This window comes from Polistes canadensis, unplaced genomic scaffold (genome assembly GCF_001313835.1).
Source record: "Polistes canadensis isolate GaletaPanama2010 unplaced genomic scaffold, ASM131383v1 scaffold_320, whole genome shotgun sequence".
In the NCBI taxonomy this organism is placed as follows: domain Eukaryota; kingdom Metazoa; phylum Arthropoda; class Insecta; order Hymenoptera; family Vespidae; genus Polistes; species Polistes canadensis.
The window spans coordinates 149,643-163,896 of NW_014569867.1; the positions used below are offsets into that span (position 1 = coordinate 149,643).

At 32.0% G+C, this 14,254-nt stretch overlaps 4 protein-coding genes across 9 annotated transcripts in view; 3 read left to right on the top strand and 1 right to left on the bottom strand.

The window, feature by feature from the left end:
* LOC106791570 (uncharacterized protein KIAA0930 homolog) overlaps positions 1–4,196 on the top strand; it is a 9,832-nt gene extending 5,636 nt beyond the window's left edge. The window contains exons 7-10 of one of the 3 annotated variants that reach the window (XM_014757266.1): positions 854–1,114; positions 1,502–2,224; positions 3,506–3,655; positions 3,957–4,196. In XM_014757266.1, coding sequence (XP_014612752.1) covers positions 854–1,114; positions 1,502–2,224; positions 3,506–3,655; positions 3,957–3,997 — 1,175 coding nt within the window. In that variant the 3' untranslated portion in view covers positions 3,998–4,196. The remainder of the gene's footprint in view (positions 1–853; positions 1,115–1,501; positions 2,225–3,505; positions 3,656–3,956) is intronic. The other 2 variants (XM_014757267.1, XM_014757268.1) reach the window with 2 other exon arrangements.
* A 368-nt stretch (positions 4,197–4,564) lies between these two features.
* LOC106791573 (balbiani ring protein 3-like) lies at positions 4,565–6,161 on the top strand. Its single transcript, XM_014757275.1, has 4 exons — positions 4,565–4,738; positions 5,130–5,394; positions 5,615–5,824; positions 5,968–6,161. The coding sequence occupies exons 1-4, from the start codon at positions 4,627–4,629 to the stop codon at positions 5,999–6,001; spliced, it is 621 nt and encodes a 206-aa protein (XP_014612761.1). The 5' UTR covers positions 4,565–4,626; the 3' UTR covers positions 6,002–6,161.
* Positions 6,162–6,179: 18 nt separating this feature from the next.
* On the bottom strand, positions 6,180–8,816 carry LOC106791572 (arylsulfatase J). Its single transcript, XM_014757274.1, has 8 exons — positions 8,522–8,816; positions 8,251–8,424; positions 7,959–8,171; positions 7,614–7,863; positions 7,350–7,529; positions 7,011–7,280; positions 6,463–6,736; positions 6,180–6,352 (listed from the first exon to the last, which is right to left on the bottom strand). Exons 1-8 carry the CDS (start codon positions 8,651–8,653, stop codon positions 6,184–6,186), a joined length of 1,662 nt encoding a protein of 553 aa, XP_014612760.1. The 5' UTR covers positions 8,654–8,816; the 3' UTR covers positions 6,180–6,183.
* On the top strand, positions 8,752–14,254 carry LOC106791571 (the record flags this gene model as incomplete). 4 transcript variants are annotated; one of them, XM_014757270.1, is given in 7 exon segments in its annotated part: positions 8,752–8,836; positions 10,309–10,523; positions 11,436–11,726; positions 11,925–12,489; positions 12,605–12,929; positions 13,176–13,542; positions 13,638–14,254. In XM_014757270.1, coding segments are annotated over 5 exon segments (1,893 nt in total). In that variant the 5' UTR covers positions 8,752–8,836; positions 10,309–10,523; positions 11,436–11,630.

Below are 14,254 nucleotides of genomic sequence, written 5' to 3' on the forward strand. Positions count from 1 at the left end.
ATTGCATTCTTGGACATTTTCTGAACTTTACATGCTAAATTTATAACTCGATATGGTATTCTACGCGTAGACAAAAGAGTGTACTTTAATTTAGTATAAGTTTAGGATATCAAAGTATTATTTTCGATGCCTAGGAAAAACTCTGTAAAAAGTGTTATTTCGGACTACGTTGGAAGGCGCTTTGCATTGATAATAATGCCGAGGAATTACTAGCAATGACTGAATTCCGGCTTTGACGGAAACATATATATCAAGAATACTATAAATCGATTATAATCGTAAATGGTTCAGAGATTCTTCGTAGACACCTTTATAAATTGCTTTCTGTCCACCTCTGTTAGTCCCAACCGGCCTGATTCCCAAGCATTTTTTTTAAACGCTCGTATCCGAGTCGTTATCAATCGAGCTCCCCATCAATGTTTGGAATCCACCATGACGATAAATACGATAAGTAGTTAAAAAAAAATATTCATTAAAAAATATAATAATGAAAAAGAAAAGAAAAGAAAAGAAAAGAAAAACGAAGAGAGGAAAGAGACGATGATCGAGGATTGTGAATGAGAAAGGACTATACCACCACCAACACCATCTCGCTCATGAACGAGGGACGTGTGTGTTAATGAAAATAAGATATTTAAAATAAAAAATATATTAAAACAAAACAACAATAAAAAAAAGGAAATAAATAAGAATGGAAAAAAGATAAGGAAAACAAAAATATGCGTGCTGTGCAGTGTGCGGTTTGAGAGTGGGTGGTTGGGTTGAGGGGTTTAAGTGTGCGAGTGGGTGGGTGTTATGTAAAATATTTGGCAGAAATCGTCCCATGTATGCCGTGTGACTGTTTGCTTTGTAGCCGATGGCGAGGAATGCGTCTGGGGTGGGTGCGGGGGCTCGCCAGGTGTTCGCCGAAGTTCTCGATCCCGTAGTCACCGGCGTAGATCACCGTTGCGGATTCCGGCACGTCAACAAAGGCAACAACAGCAACAACAACAGCAGCAGCAGCAGCAGCAACGTGCTGCACAAAAACAACGAAATTCGCGCGAACGTAAGCCTTCCGATAAAGAGAAGAATTCGCCTAATCGCAAAGAAACCAACAACTATCGCGAACAACACGGTGAGCGAGGGGGGTGGGGGTTCTCGTTCGGTTCATAATCGCGTTTCAAAATTCGATTGTCGTGTCTCGTCCGTTCTTTTTTTTTTAGAGAGTAAATATTTTATTTTATTTTTTTCTCTCTATTTTCAGCCTTTCTATCTATCTATCTATCTATCTTCTTCTCTTTGATTTTTATTCGAAGATGTGCGCGACCATTAGAAAAATAAAACGGACGAGACGTGTCCGATTAAAGTCCGTACGATAATTCTCTCTTTCTCTCTCTCTCTCTATCTTTATTTTTTTTGTTTTGATATTATTTTACTTGATTATCTTTCTATCTCTTTGTCTCCTCTTTCTCTATTTCTATCTATCTGTCCGTTTGAATAACACCGGGATATATCGCGATAGGACTGCATCAGCATCATCATCATCGTCATCATCAGAGTCATCAGGTGAATCACCATCACATCGAAGTAGGTAGCGAGATCCTCGTGCCGAGTGGTGATAGATTGACCGACGACAACGTAAGACAAAAGTTAGATTCTGGGGCGATATTGGTACACGGTAAAGAAGAATTACCATTAACATATAACAAAGATGATAACAATAAAAAAAGACGACCGTATAGTACTGGTCAACTTGGACACGACAAATTCAATGGTTTGGACACCGAGGAGGAACGTCGTAGGTTAAGCGATGATGAACTATTACGAGTTAGACGAGTTCAAGGACGTCGAAGATTAAGATCAGCTGGATCAGATCACGAGGATTATTCGGCAAGGAATAGGAACAATCAATTCGATTCATCATCATCGAATAATTCAACGAATAACGAGGACAACCGACGTGGATCTAGACAACGATGTCAACGACACGAGGATTACCAGGAGGAGGAGGAGGACGAGGACGAGGATGAGGACGACAACGAGGACGTTAATGGAAAAGACAAAAATGCTAATGCACGTCCAGCTAACCCCCACAACAAGCAGAGTGCTACCCTACCTAGAAGACGAAGAAGACGTGCCCTTTCCGGAAGTTTTGCTGGCAATCCTCTACCCCCACACCGCGTCACACCTGACGGCACGGCCATCTACTACTGGTGCGAGCTCCCACGCCGCCCCGGCTCACAGGGTAAATTCTTCTTCCACCCCCTAACCTAGCCTCCTATTGTTTTTTATTTCTTTCTTTTTTTTTTTAAACCCTTACCTTCCAATACCATTTTATTCCGATTCTACATCACCTAAGGAACACCCACATGATTCTATCTTTTCGATTAGGTCATACTCTTCTTTCTTCTTCTTCTTCTTCTTCTTCTTCTTCTTCTTATTATTATTTTTATTATTCTTTTTTGTTTTACATACCTTTGATTGCGAATAACTTCGTTTTCTACGAGAGAAATAATTTGATTCGATAAAACAATTGATATATTGCGATACGAACAGATAACAAGAGTGCATTCGTACTAATAAGTAAAGTATGAATTAACTCTTGTTTCATTTTTTTTTAGATTTATGTTAATATATTATTTGATATTATTTATATATTATGAATAAATAATTGCGTGAGACTTTTTTTTTAGTGTAATCAAATTATTTTCGCATAATCTAGGGATCCATTGATAATATTGTATTATTTTCATTTGGATATTTTACTTTTGTCTTTTATCTACTCTTCTCTTATTCCGCTTCCTTATCATCATCGTACGTGGCTTGTTGCATAAAAAATAAACAATGGAAAATTGGGGTCGATCGATGATCAGACCGTGAACTTCAAATGCGTCTCCTATCTCGTGATTGACGTTGAAATGATGTTGGTGATGGAATCCTTCGATTAATTCCAACGCGATGTCGTTGAGATATATATATATATATATATAGATATAGTATATTTATCGAAACGAATAATTATTATCATTTTATAATTGAGCGTTTATATATAATCGTTATTTCTTATCCCCATTTATCTTTTTCTCTTATTCTCTCTCTATCTCTATCTTTATTTTTTATTTAATTTTTTTTTTTATTTATCTGTCTCATACCATATATCATAAACCCTCATTTTTATTCTCGTACACTCGTATAGTCTTCGATTGACCCTTTCTTATCGTATCAACCAACTAACCACCCCAACCACCACTGTCACTACCCACGCCCTTATATAATCGTTTCTTACGATCAAAATAATTGCGAACAAAAATTATAAATAACGAGAATAATGTCAAAAAGTAATATACCTAAACACGCGCATATTCATACGCGAGTAAACATAAAATCGATTGGCTTCATCGACAACACACAATCAACTCTCTTATTCTTTAGTAAAATAAAATATTAATATTAACAAGATGAAAATATTATTTATCGATGGATATATATATCACAGAATGACCAGAATTTTTGTCTTTAACAATAGAACTGGACGATGGGGCGTATAATCCTCTTTGGACGATGCGAGGATTCACTCAGACCTTTCATTTTTGGAAGGAAACTAGACGAGCCCAATCCGTGCCTCTCAATGCGTTTCTCACTTACATCACTTTACCATGGTGGAGCATAGCTAAAGGTATTTTTATTAATTATTATTATCCTTTATCTCGTTCCCCGACCTTTTTTCATACGATTCCTCATTGGGTTTTATCTGATTTCGGTTTATATGCATATGCAATTTTATATAATTTATATGATGGTTAATATTATTTAGATAATAAAATAAAGGCATCAAATGAATTTGTATAATTTTGTCGTTAAATCGTTATTATCATAATTATCGGCACAATTATTATTAAAAGGAATAATTTGTTGATCAATTATGAAATATTTTCATACTTTCTTGGCTTAATCTCGTTTGTTCTTTTTTCTTTTAGATATACTGGATCATCGAGAAGGGCCCATTTTGACATTTTAAAAATATATATATATATAAATTAAATAAACAAAAAAAAACGAAATGCAAATGTACGACGGGAAAAAATGCAACGTTTTTTTTTTCCGTTCCCGACGAGTATCGACATTTTTTTTTTACTTTTTACGTGTCTCGACGAAATCGACATTCGACTCGAAAACAAACAAAAAATAACTCGATAAGATGTGTATAAATTATTAAATAATAAACTAATTACAATTTACAATCTCTTTATTTCTTTCTTTCTTTCTTTATCATTATTATTACGTCTCGTATCTCGAATTTGTTAATGTTTATAAGAAAACGACGATGGATAATATAAACCTTGAATTCCAATATGAGCTCTCCTCGTGTCGCTAAATCATTTTTATTAACAAGAAAAATATTAGGCATACTGGAATGGAAGAAAAAAAAAGAAACGTACGCAGGATAAAGTATTATAATCTCATTTTTTTCTTCAGCTATCATCCGGAATTTTAACTTAAGATATAATCATTCGACTAAACCGCAAACTGATTTAAGAAAAAATCTTATAAATAGGCAAGAAAGCGTATTACATATTTCATAAAACAAGTAGAGTTCTCCGAAGTATAATATTTCAGTTCTTCGTATTCAGTGTACGAAACAAAACGATGATGTGGAAGATAAATATAAGCGTATTGTTTATAATCAATCTAATTAATATCATCGATGGAAATTGTGAAATCAAAGTATACGATAATGAATATCAAGAAAAAGAAGTAGGTAAGATATCATTGAAAGTATTTATCCGCGATTATATAAAACAAACAATTATAATATTCTATAATTATAAATAACAATAATCCTTCCATATATACGCGAATAATTTTGATTAAATGGTAATCGTGTAAATGAAACCGTGAACCGAGCCATTTAAAAAATAAAACAAAAATCTTTTCCACGTGTTTAAATATATATTTTTATATGATTAGCATAATAAATTACAATGAATAATCCCCCAGAATTTATGTTTTTTGTATAACACACATCGTGGTAACATAATATGATCTCTGATAACTCAAACGCGTTAAAGTGAATTCGCGTAAATGGAAGAATTATTTAAAAAAAAAACAATAAATAAATAAATAAAAAAAACATACTTATCACGCGATAGTATGCAGCAACATGAGAGAGAAAGTTAATAATGTAAGGGCACAGGTGAAATGTATGCCGAGAACGACATTAATGAAATTATTCCTGAATAACGAATATACTTATTATCCTAACGTGATACCATTAAAAAGATGTCACGGTCATTGTCGTTTTTCTTGTTTACCGATAAGAACAAAAAAAACACCTATTCTCCTCCAACGTTCTCATATCAATTCTGCTACTGTATCATGCGTTATTGTCGAGGTCGAGGAACACACGCATTGCAAGTAAGTTCTTTTTTTGGTTAATTATATTTTTATCACACATTTTTCTCTTTTTTATTTATTATATATATATATATATATATATAAAAAAACGTGAGAAAACATTTTCGCATTCGGCTTTAAAATTCATATCAATTCGATTATTTTGGAATAAAACCACGATAAGAAAAGAAAAAAAAAAAAAAGAAACATTGCGCAAATTAACCGCAAAACTTCCTGTAAGATGTGGCTGCGACGTTATGGAGGAACATTGCAACAACAAACAAATCTACAATGAAGAAGCTTGCAGCTGCGATTGCATAAATGACGAAGAAAAATTGAAATGTATGAAAAAACCTAACATGTCTTGGGATCCGGACAATTGCAAATGTATGTGCAATAAAAGTGAAGAAACGTGTTCAAGTGGTCTTATGTGGATTCGTGATGCATGCGCGTAAGTATTTTTTATCATCATTTTCTTTATTCTTTTCTTATTATAATATAAAAATACGAACACACCTGAAAATCGCGATAATAATCCTCTTGTTTTTTTCTTTTTTTTTCTATTTATTTAATTTTATTTTATTTTATTTTTAGTTGCGCCAAAGTAACCATGGTTGGAGATAATTAATTTATTAACGACCATAACGAAATATACACTTATTTTAATTTGAAATTTATCCTAAGCTTTAATAAAAATGCGCTAATTAGTTGTACCTCGTCGTACTTAGAATGATCAAATTATTAAAACAAAGAGAAAAAAAAAAACAGGAAAATAAATGAACAAGAGATAGAAAAAGAAAGTCCTATTGGTCATGCAGCGGCAGTGGTCATTGTATCGACATAATCTCCAAAATTGGTCCAAGTGTGATCCCATAATTCAGGATTAGCGTTAGGATCCCATTGCGAATTGCCAGGTGAAATAGCCGTGGCATTTAATTTCTTTATTTCTTCCTGTAATTTCTTTAATATCGTAGGTAGCCTGTAAACGTATATCCGCGTGGTAAATGAAATAATAATGAAATATTACAACAACAATATTACCGAACAAAATTAACGAACAAAATTGATTTATATTGAATTTCTACTCACTCGTTGGCAAGATTATTATCCTCGCAAGGATCTTGTTGAACGTTGAAAAGACATGGTGCTTGCAAAGGTTTGCATATGGGTAAAGAATCATTTTTAGGTGGACACTTGATAAGAGAAATTTCACGAATTTCATGAATTTGTTCTGGTGTAAGTGAAAAACCTGAATTAATTAATGCACGACCTGACATACTACCGATTACTGCACCAACGTCATACACCCACTCTCTTCCAGATGGTCCATACCATCCATCCCACGCACCATTGTAAGTTGAACCTTGCAAATGAACGACCTTCCTTACGATTTCATTCCAAATGTTACTATCTTATCTTTTTTCGTAATTGAATAAACGATTATAACAATTTATAGATCAAACAAATGTTTAACAGCTACATTTTATATATTATATTTGTGCATTTTATCTTAATTCATAATTTTATTTTTTAACGAACAACTTAGAATTTTATTTATTTTATATTTAAATAGGAATAGTATTATCTAATACGAAACATTTGTTTGTCTATAAAGTTCATTTTTTTCACAATTTTACCTTGCATTAATTTCCAATCATCAATTGTGATCGCCGATACTCCGAAAATGTCATCGATATTATGTAAAATAGTTCTACGGGGTGATTCCTTGTCATCCCGCAACGCTTCCCATAAATCAATGCCATCTAAATTCGTCAGATTCGAGGGATCGCTACCAGCGATCGATAAAAGTGTTGGTAACCAATCGGTTATATGAAACATTTGTGAACTTACACGACCAGGACGAGTTAATTTAGGTGTCCATAATAAACCGGTACCTCTGACACCTCCTTAACAATACAATAAACGTTTTAAACACTGTTTTAATAAAATTAATAACAAAATGAACATACAACAACCTTCCCAAAGTGTATTTTTAACGCCTCTCAGTGGCCAATTCGAAGCTGCATTTAAATTAAATCCAGCTGCTGGACCCCCATTGTCGGTAGAAAAAATAATCACGCTGTTTTTCAATAAATCTGTTTTTTGTAAAGCTTTAACTACATGTCCTACAGACTGATCGAGCTTACTTAACATACCTAATAGATAATAATTATTGATAATAATTCAATATTTGATCTATTCCAAATGTAATAAAACATTTATTTGATAACATTGAATACCAGCGAATCGTTTACGATTGTAATTGGCAATCGAGGAATATTTGGCTACTTCGAAGTCAGGTGCTGGTAAAGGATTGTAAGGATTCCCGGAATGAACAGCAGCATGAGCTAAATATAAAAACAATGGTTGACTTGAATTGTGATTCTCGATAAGTTTGACGGCCTCTTGAGTGAATATGTCAGTTGAGTATTGACCATGTAAATCCCACGCTACATTCATATCACGTCTCATGTCTAGACCCCAATATGGCTGCGAACAGCACAATGAATATATTATTATCCCGTTAATTTAATCCAACCTTATATACACGTTGTATTATACTTTACGAGGATAACATTTATCACCTCCTCGACGGCAGTATGATCGAAATAATCGTGATGACCTGACCAGAATCCAACGTGACTTTTAAAACCACGATAAATAGGTGTAAATTCTTTCTTGTAAAATCCTAAATGCCATTTTCCGACAATGTGTGTACTGTAACCAAGATCTTGAAGATATTGCGGCAAAATTTTTTCATTTAAAGGAAGCCCTCTTGGTTCGGCTCCTTTTAGAACCTAAATATATATATATCAAATATATGTTTACGAAAGAAAAACATATATCGTACGAAGAATAAATCAAATAAATATTTACACCATGCTGCATTCCAATGTGAATCGGATATTTCCCAGTCATCAAAGCACTTCTAGACGGCGTACAAATCGGAGTAACGTAATATTTATTTAATAATAATCCCGAATATGCGAGTGCATCGATGTTAGGTGTCGGTATTTGACCCGAGCCATGAAATCCAACATCGTTCCATCCCTTAACGAGAACGAAATTGTAGAAAAATCATTTGATGAAGAAATGAACAAAAAAATACGATTAAAAAATAAATCGATGGTTAATTAATTAAGCTCACCAAATCATCGGCTAAAATAAAAATGATATTTGGCCGATCGGTTGAAGTAACTTCTTTCAAAAGACACGTAATGGCAACGAGGAAAATGAATGAGTAACACTGTGCAATTTTCATTAGACGAGTCATCTTCATTGACGTCAACTAACTCCGAAGACTTGCTTGTCGTAGTAAAAAATTCAAAGAACCGGTTCTTAACTGAAAGAGTATGTGATTTTCAGGAGCTCTTAGTTTAGTTTGAGAGGAACACGAACAAAACACCGGCCTTCGGATCGAGCGCCAATTCTAAACTGTCTTCCTTCAGGCAAGTTTCTTTCGGTGTGTTAACATATTAAACTCTCCCACCTCCTTCACAACTTACTCTTACTGTTACTAATACTATTATTAGATTATTATTACTACTACTATCAGTATTACTATCACTATAGTAACTTCTACTGCTAACAAAGATCAGTACTGCTACTGTTACTACTACTATTTATTATATTATTACCAATACTACTATTAAAATATGTTTACTACTACTGCTACTAGTATTGCTAACCAGAAATACTACTATTCCGTTACATCTTCCTGCTTTTCTCGTTACTATCCTTTATTTTTTTTTAATGAAAAGTACTTAGAATATTTTCCTGAATTTTTGATATAATTTACATTCATATATAATATTCTAAAACCGAAGTCTTATTCAAGATATATGAATATAGCATACTTTTGATTAAAAAATAAAAAAAGGCTATTTTACTTATTCCTTTGTTTATTATTTCGAAGAAATAAAAATCGAATTATCGATTGAAATTATCATTTTATTATCTGTGACGTTTATTAGCTAACTAATTAAAATATAATTTAAATTGATAGCACAAATAGATAGGTTAATCAATTTCATAGGAGAATAATAGTCTAGTCATTTATTTTAATTTCCACTTTAATAAGAATAGTCCATTTCTCATTGTAAAAGGTTGAGTGTAATCTTTCACAAGGCCTCTTTGTGTTAAATTAAATCTTACAAATGATTTAAAGGACTGAGTACTTTAACATCCGAGTCAAACATACTCATAAAGTTTAATAATAGTAATAATCAAATTATTATAAATGTATGTATGTATAAGGTAAAATCAAAATTTCAGGAACAAGTGTAATTACGATTAACAGTTAGACTATCTTTTTTTTTTTATTCCGTAATAGAGTATTACATTATCTCTTCATCATAATGGATAGTAGCGTAAAAGCTAACGTAAATGCGTTTAGAACCCGATCGTTATCTTTTACGCGATCGAAATAGTATATAAAAAAGAAAAAAGAAAACAAGGGCTAAAAAGAAGAAAAAAAAAAAAAAAAGAAAAAATACCACAATTTTGTAGTCAACGCAAAAAGATCATTTGGTCGTCGTCGTTCGTGTAGTAAATTATATACGTAACATCATTTTTATATCAAACGTCGTCCACACCACCACCACCACCACCATCACCAGCATCGTTCGTTTCATTTTTTGATAATCGTTCGTAATATTTACCAACAAGTAAGTCGATGATAAAATTCCTTAAACATTTGTATTAAATTCAATTTAAAATTATTTGTATCGTGATACGCAACCGAAAGTAAAATTTTTGAATTGTTGTGTGAAAAATTTGGGAAAAAAAAAGAAATTGTTCTTACAAGTATATAATCAATGAAAATAATACACCGATTTCATATTGTTCATTTTGTAATCAGTCGCGTTATTATATCATTCATTCTGTACACGTAATGTATAATACTATTTCAAATGTGATATATATTCCTTTCAGTGATTACAACTTTCCTATTGTACATCGAATTAATCTCTATTATCGGTTCTTTACCTTTATTTAAAACGGAGCAACGGAAGAATCAAAGTCCAAGTAACCAATAAATAAATTATTACGAATGTCACATGGGAGAAAGTAACGGGATAACGTTTGCAGACTGCAATGTGAAATAATTTTGCTGTGTTTATATTATACATGAATAACATTGGTCTATGGTAATCAATTTTTTTCTCGATATTTATTACAAATTTAGAAAAAAATTAAGAAAAGAAAAAATCAAATAAAAATAAAAGAGTAAAACATACGGCGACAGGATTTTTTATCGATGTATATTTAATTTGTCGCAAAAAAATAATTTCGTATATCGTATAGAACTTTAATCAATCGTTTCTTACTGATGTCTAATTTTTTAACTATTAACTTGAAATTCTAGCCAAAGACACGACATATTTAAAAAAAAAAAAAAAGAAAAGTGATTTAAAAAACTTTCTCGTGTTTAATTATATTATGCAGTTTTGTCTTTCCTTTAACAAATTAAGAAAGAAAACAAAGAAAAGAAAAGAAAAGAAAAAGAAAGAAATGAAATGACATTTAGAACAATCTAATATATATGACAGAACATTTGTTCTTTTCTAGATAATTGTAAATAATTTACCTTGTCAAGGTTTATGTCTTGTCGTATATCATCACCGAACGGTTTCACGTAATTTGAAACAATAAAGAATGTCAATCGATGATGGTAGTAGATCTCACACATATCAAACAAAAACGGAGGAAAAAAAAGGAAAAAGAAAAAAAGATAAAGGAGAAGAAAAAAGGGGGCGCGGGTTGTTCATAAAATAAAAATAAAAATAAAAATAAAAATAAAAATAACGTGGGCACGCGAGACGGTGTCACGGGGATCTTGGATCTAAACCATCATCGAGAGACTTTGAAAAAAGATAACACACAACAGCCCCTAGTATTTTTCTTTACTCTATCGATCTAACCCTAAGCATTTTAATCGTGAAACACCAACTGAAATGTCTCGACACCGTCAGACATACATGGTGCAATAATAAATTAGATGACTAAGTGAAAATAGTGGGTAAGTAGTTTCTTGACTAACAAAAAGTGTCACTTTGTAGGGCAACCTTGTGACAATATGGACGATATGGAAAAAAAGATCCTACGATATGTTTTTTTTGTTATTTCAAACATGAAGTTCTAGTTACTAGTTAAAAATCGAATCTACTCTGATCTACTTATATATCCTCTTTCTGGCATATACATACATATTATCTATTACCTGTGAATAATAATAATAATAATAATCTCCAATTATGACCAATTTATTATTGCATTCTCTACTTTTGAGTGTTGCGAGTAGCGTTATGCCTGGTGGAAATTCGAGCTACGATAAGGCGATCGATACTACGGTAATTTATAATATGAAATAATATTTTTATTTCTTTAACAAGAGAAAAAAAAAAGAAAAAAGAAAAGAAAAGAGAAAAAAGGAAGGGAAAAGAAAATATATAAAAAAGAACAAAAAAAAAAAGAAAAAAGAAAAAGAAATCAAAAGAAAATTAAACTGCATCAATCTTCTAATATTACTATCCTTTTTATATTTCTAGTTGGAAATCTTAATACCCTGTATGGTAAAAAACAGCAATAATAAAGTTCTATTAGCCGGCGAGTATTCGGATTTTTTAACGAGTCGTCGACATTTTTTCGGTGTTACCCCAGTAGCTCTGGTAGGGGAGTCGAAAAATTCGATGTTCGATTTATTGACCTTGACACATCAATCTTTCATTATTTACAAAAAAACATTTCAAGAATTCGTACGTTTTCTTAACAAGTTACGATTCTTCGTCGTTATTAGTTCATCCCAACCGATTCTTAAATTGACGTTAAAAAGGATAAAGGATACTACATGGGCTAATAACAATGGATGTTATATCATGATAGATAAAAGAACTGATAAACGTGGTTGCGTTAACGCCTATTCGTATCTTTGGACAGCTTGGCAATTCGATCTTTTACGTTCGATTTTTATTTGTGTCGATCCTAACGAAGGTGTTTTACTTTATTCTTACGATCCTTACACGGCACAAGTGGCATGGGATTGGATCGAAGCTGGACGATTTTCTGGACGTAATGGACACCCTTGGCTTTTACTTAAAAAAAAATATGACAAAGGTAATAAACCCTTCGAGATTATTATTATTATTATTATTATTATTATTATTATTATTGGTCTGTCAACGATATTATTACAATCGTTTTATTTTTATTTATTCGAAATTCTTTTCAGAATCGACAACTTGTCAATTTAAAAAAATCAAGAAAACCTCGGCTCTTTATGGCTACGAAGTTAAACTGTGTGGAATATACGCACCACCGCATTTAATCATAAATGATAATATTACAGGACTAGATCAATTTGATGGAGACCATCCTATGATAATTAAAACAATTTTACATAAACTTAACGCTACTATTAATATTACCATCAAACCAATGCTGTTTGGTGGAATCAATAAGTATGGAAGAATGACCGGTTTATTGGGTGAAATTGCCAGTGGTAGTTACGATATGGCAGTGAATTCAAGAAGTTTCACCATGATGTGGCATCTTAGGTAAATATTCAAGACAGTGAAATTATTATTTTGTTTATCAAATACAGGGTGGACCCAAAATTTCTTCAATTGTGAGAAAAATAATCAGCTACTAATTATTAAGACATCTAACAATAAGTTTAATTAAATTCTGAAAACAAACGATCTAGAAATTTGTTTATAGGAATAATTAATTCGTTCAAATTATTGGTTCATCTTGTATATTGTCGAAAAGAAAAAAGATATAATACTTTAATAATTTACCAGTTACACATACCCATACGATGAATCGAGTATTTGTGCAATGTCTCAATCAAGTAAAGAAATTTCCGAGCTAAGAAAATTAATGGCCTTTTTAACAACACCCTTTATGATAATCTCGATGATATTATGCGTGATAACCTTGCTGATAATTATGAAATTCGATGGATTCTTTGAAGCCTGTTTAAACATAGAACGTTTGGTAGTTTGCGTTGCTATGCTACGTTTGCCTAATATCAATTCTTATAGAATTTATATTTGCATGATATTTTTACTCTCGTTAACAGCCAATGCTGTTTTTCAAAGCCATTGGTATTCTTTATTGACTATGCCACAGTTTTATGCAAACATTGACACCTACAATGATCTTAAGGTATCTATAAATATATTTATTCAACATTTATTTATCTAACTGTGGAACGTTTCAATAATTTTCTGTTATAAAATGTCTGCATATTATTTTTATAGGATTCTGGAAATGATATTTATGGGACAATAAGTTTTAAAGATATGATCGGTGAAGAATTGGAATCTCGTTACCACGAAACGTCTTACGAGGATTGTACAAACATTGTTAAAAATTCTAGCAACGTTGTATGCGTTTCCTATTGTAACGACATACTGCAGAGAACGTTAAAAGAGAAAGACTTACACACTTCGAAATATAAGATAAGAGAATTCGTATCGACCTTTATTGCCAGAGAAAATTGGCCGATCTTCGAAACGTTCAGCAAGAATTTGCAAAAGTTAGTAGAATCTGGTCTAGTTTCTTTGTGGAAGAATAAAGCTACAGCACATTTGAACCGAGAAATGCAATTGAGAGTTTTGAACATGACCGGATTTAAAGTCCTCAAATTTCAACACCTCGACTTTAGTTTTTATATACTTATAATAGGAAATTCATGCGCCATAATGGTTTTCGCCATGGAGTTGATAATTCATCGACATCGCGTTAAAATAAAAAGGATAATTAAAAAGAAATTAAATCGTGCTAATCGTTTGAAATAAATGAATTAAAATATTATCTGGCGTTCTATCAGCTGGTTCTTTTTCTGTTTTTTTTTTTATTTATGACGTTCTATAAA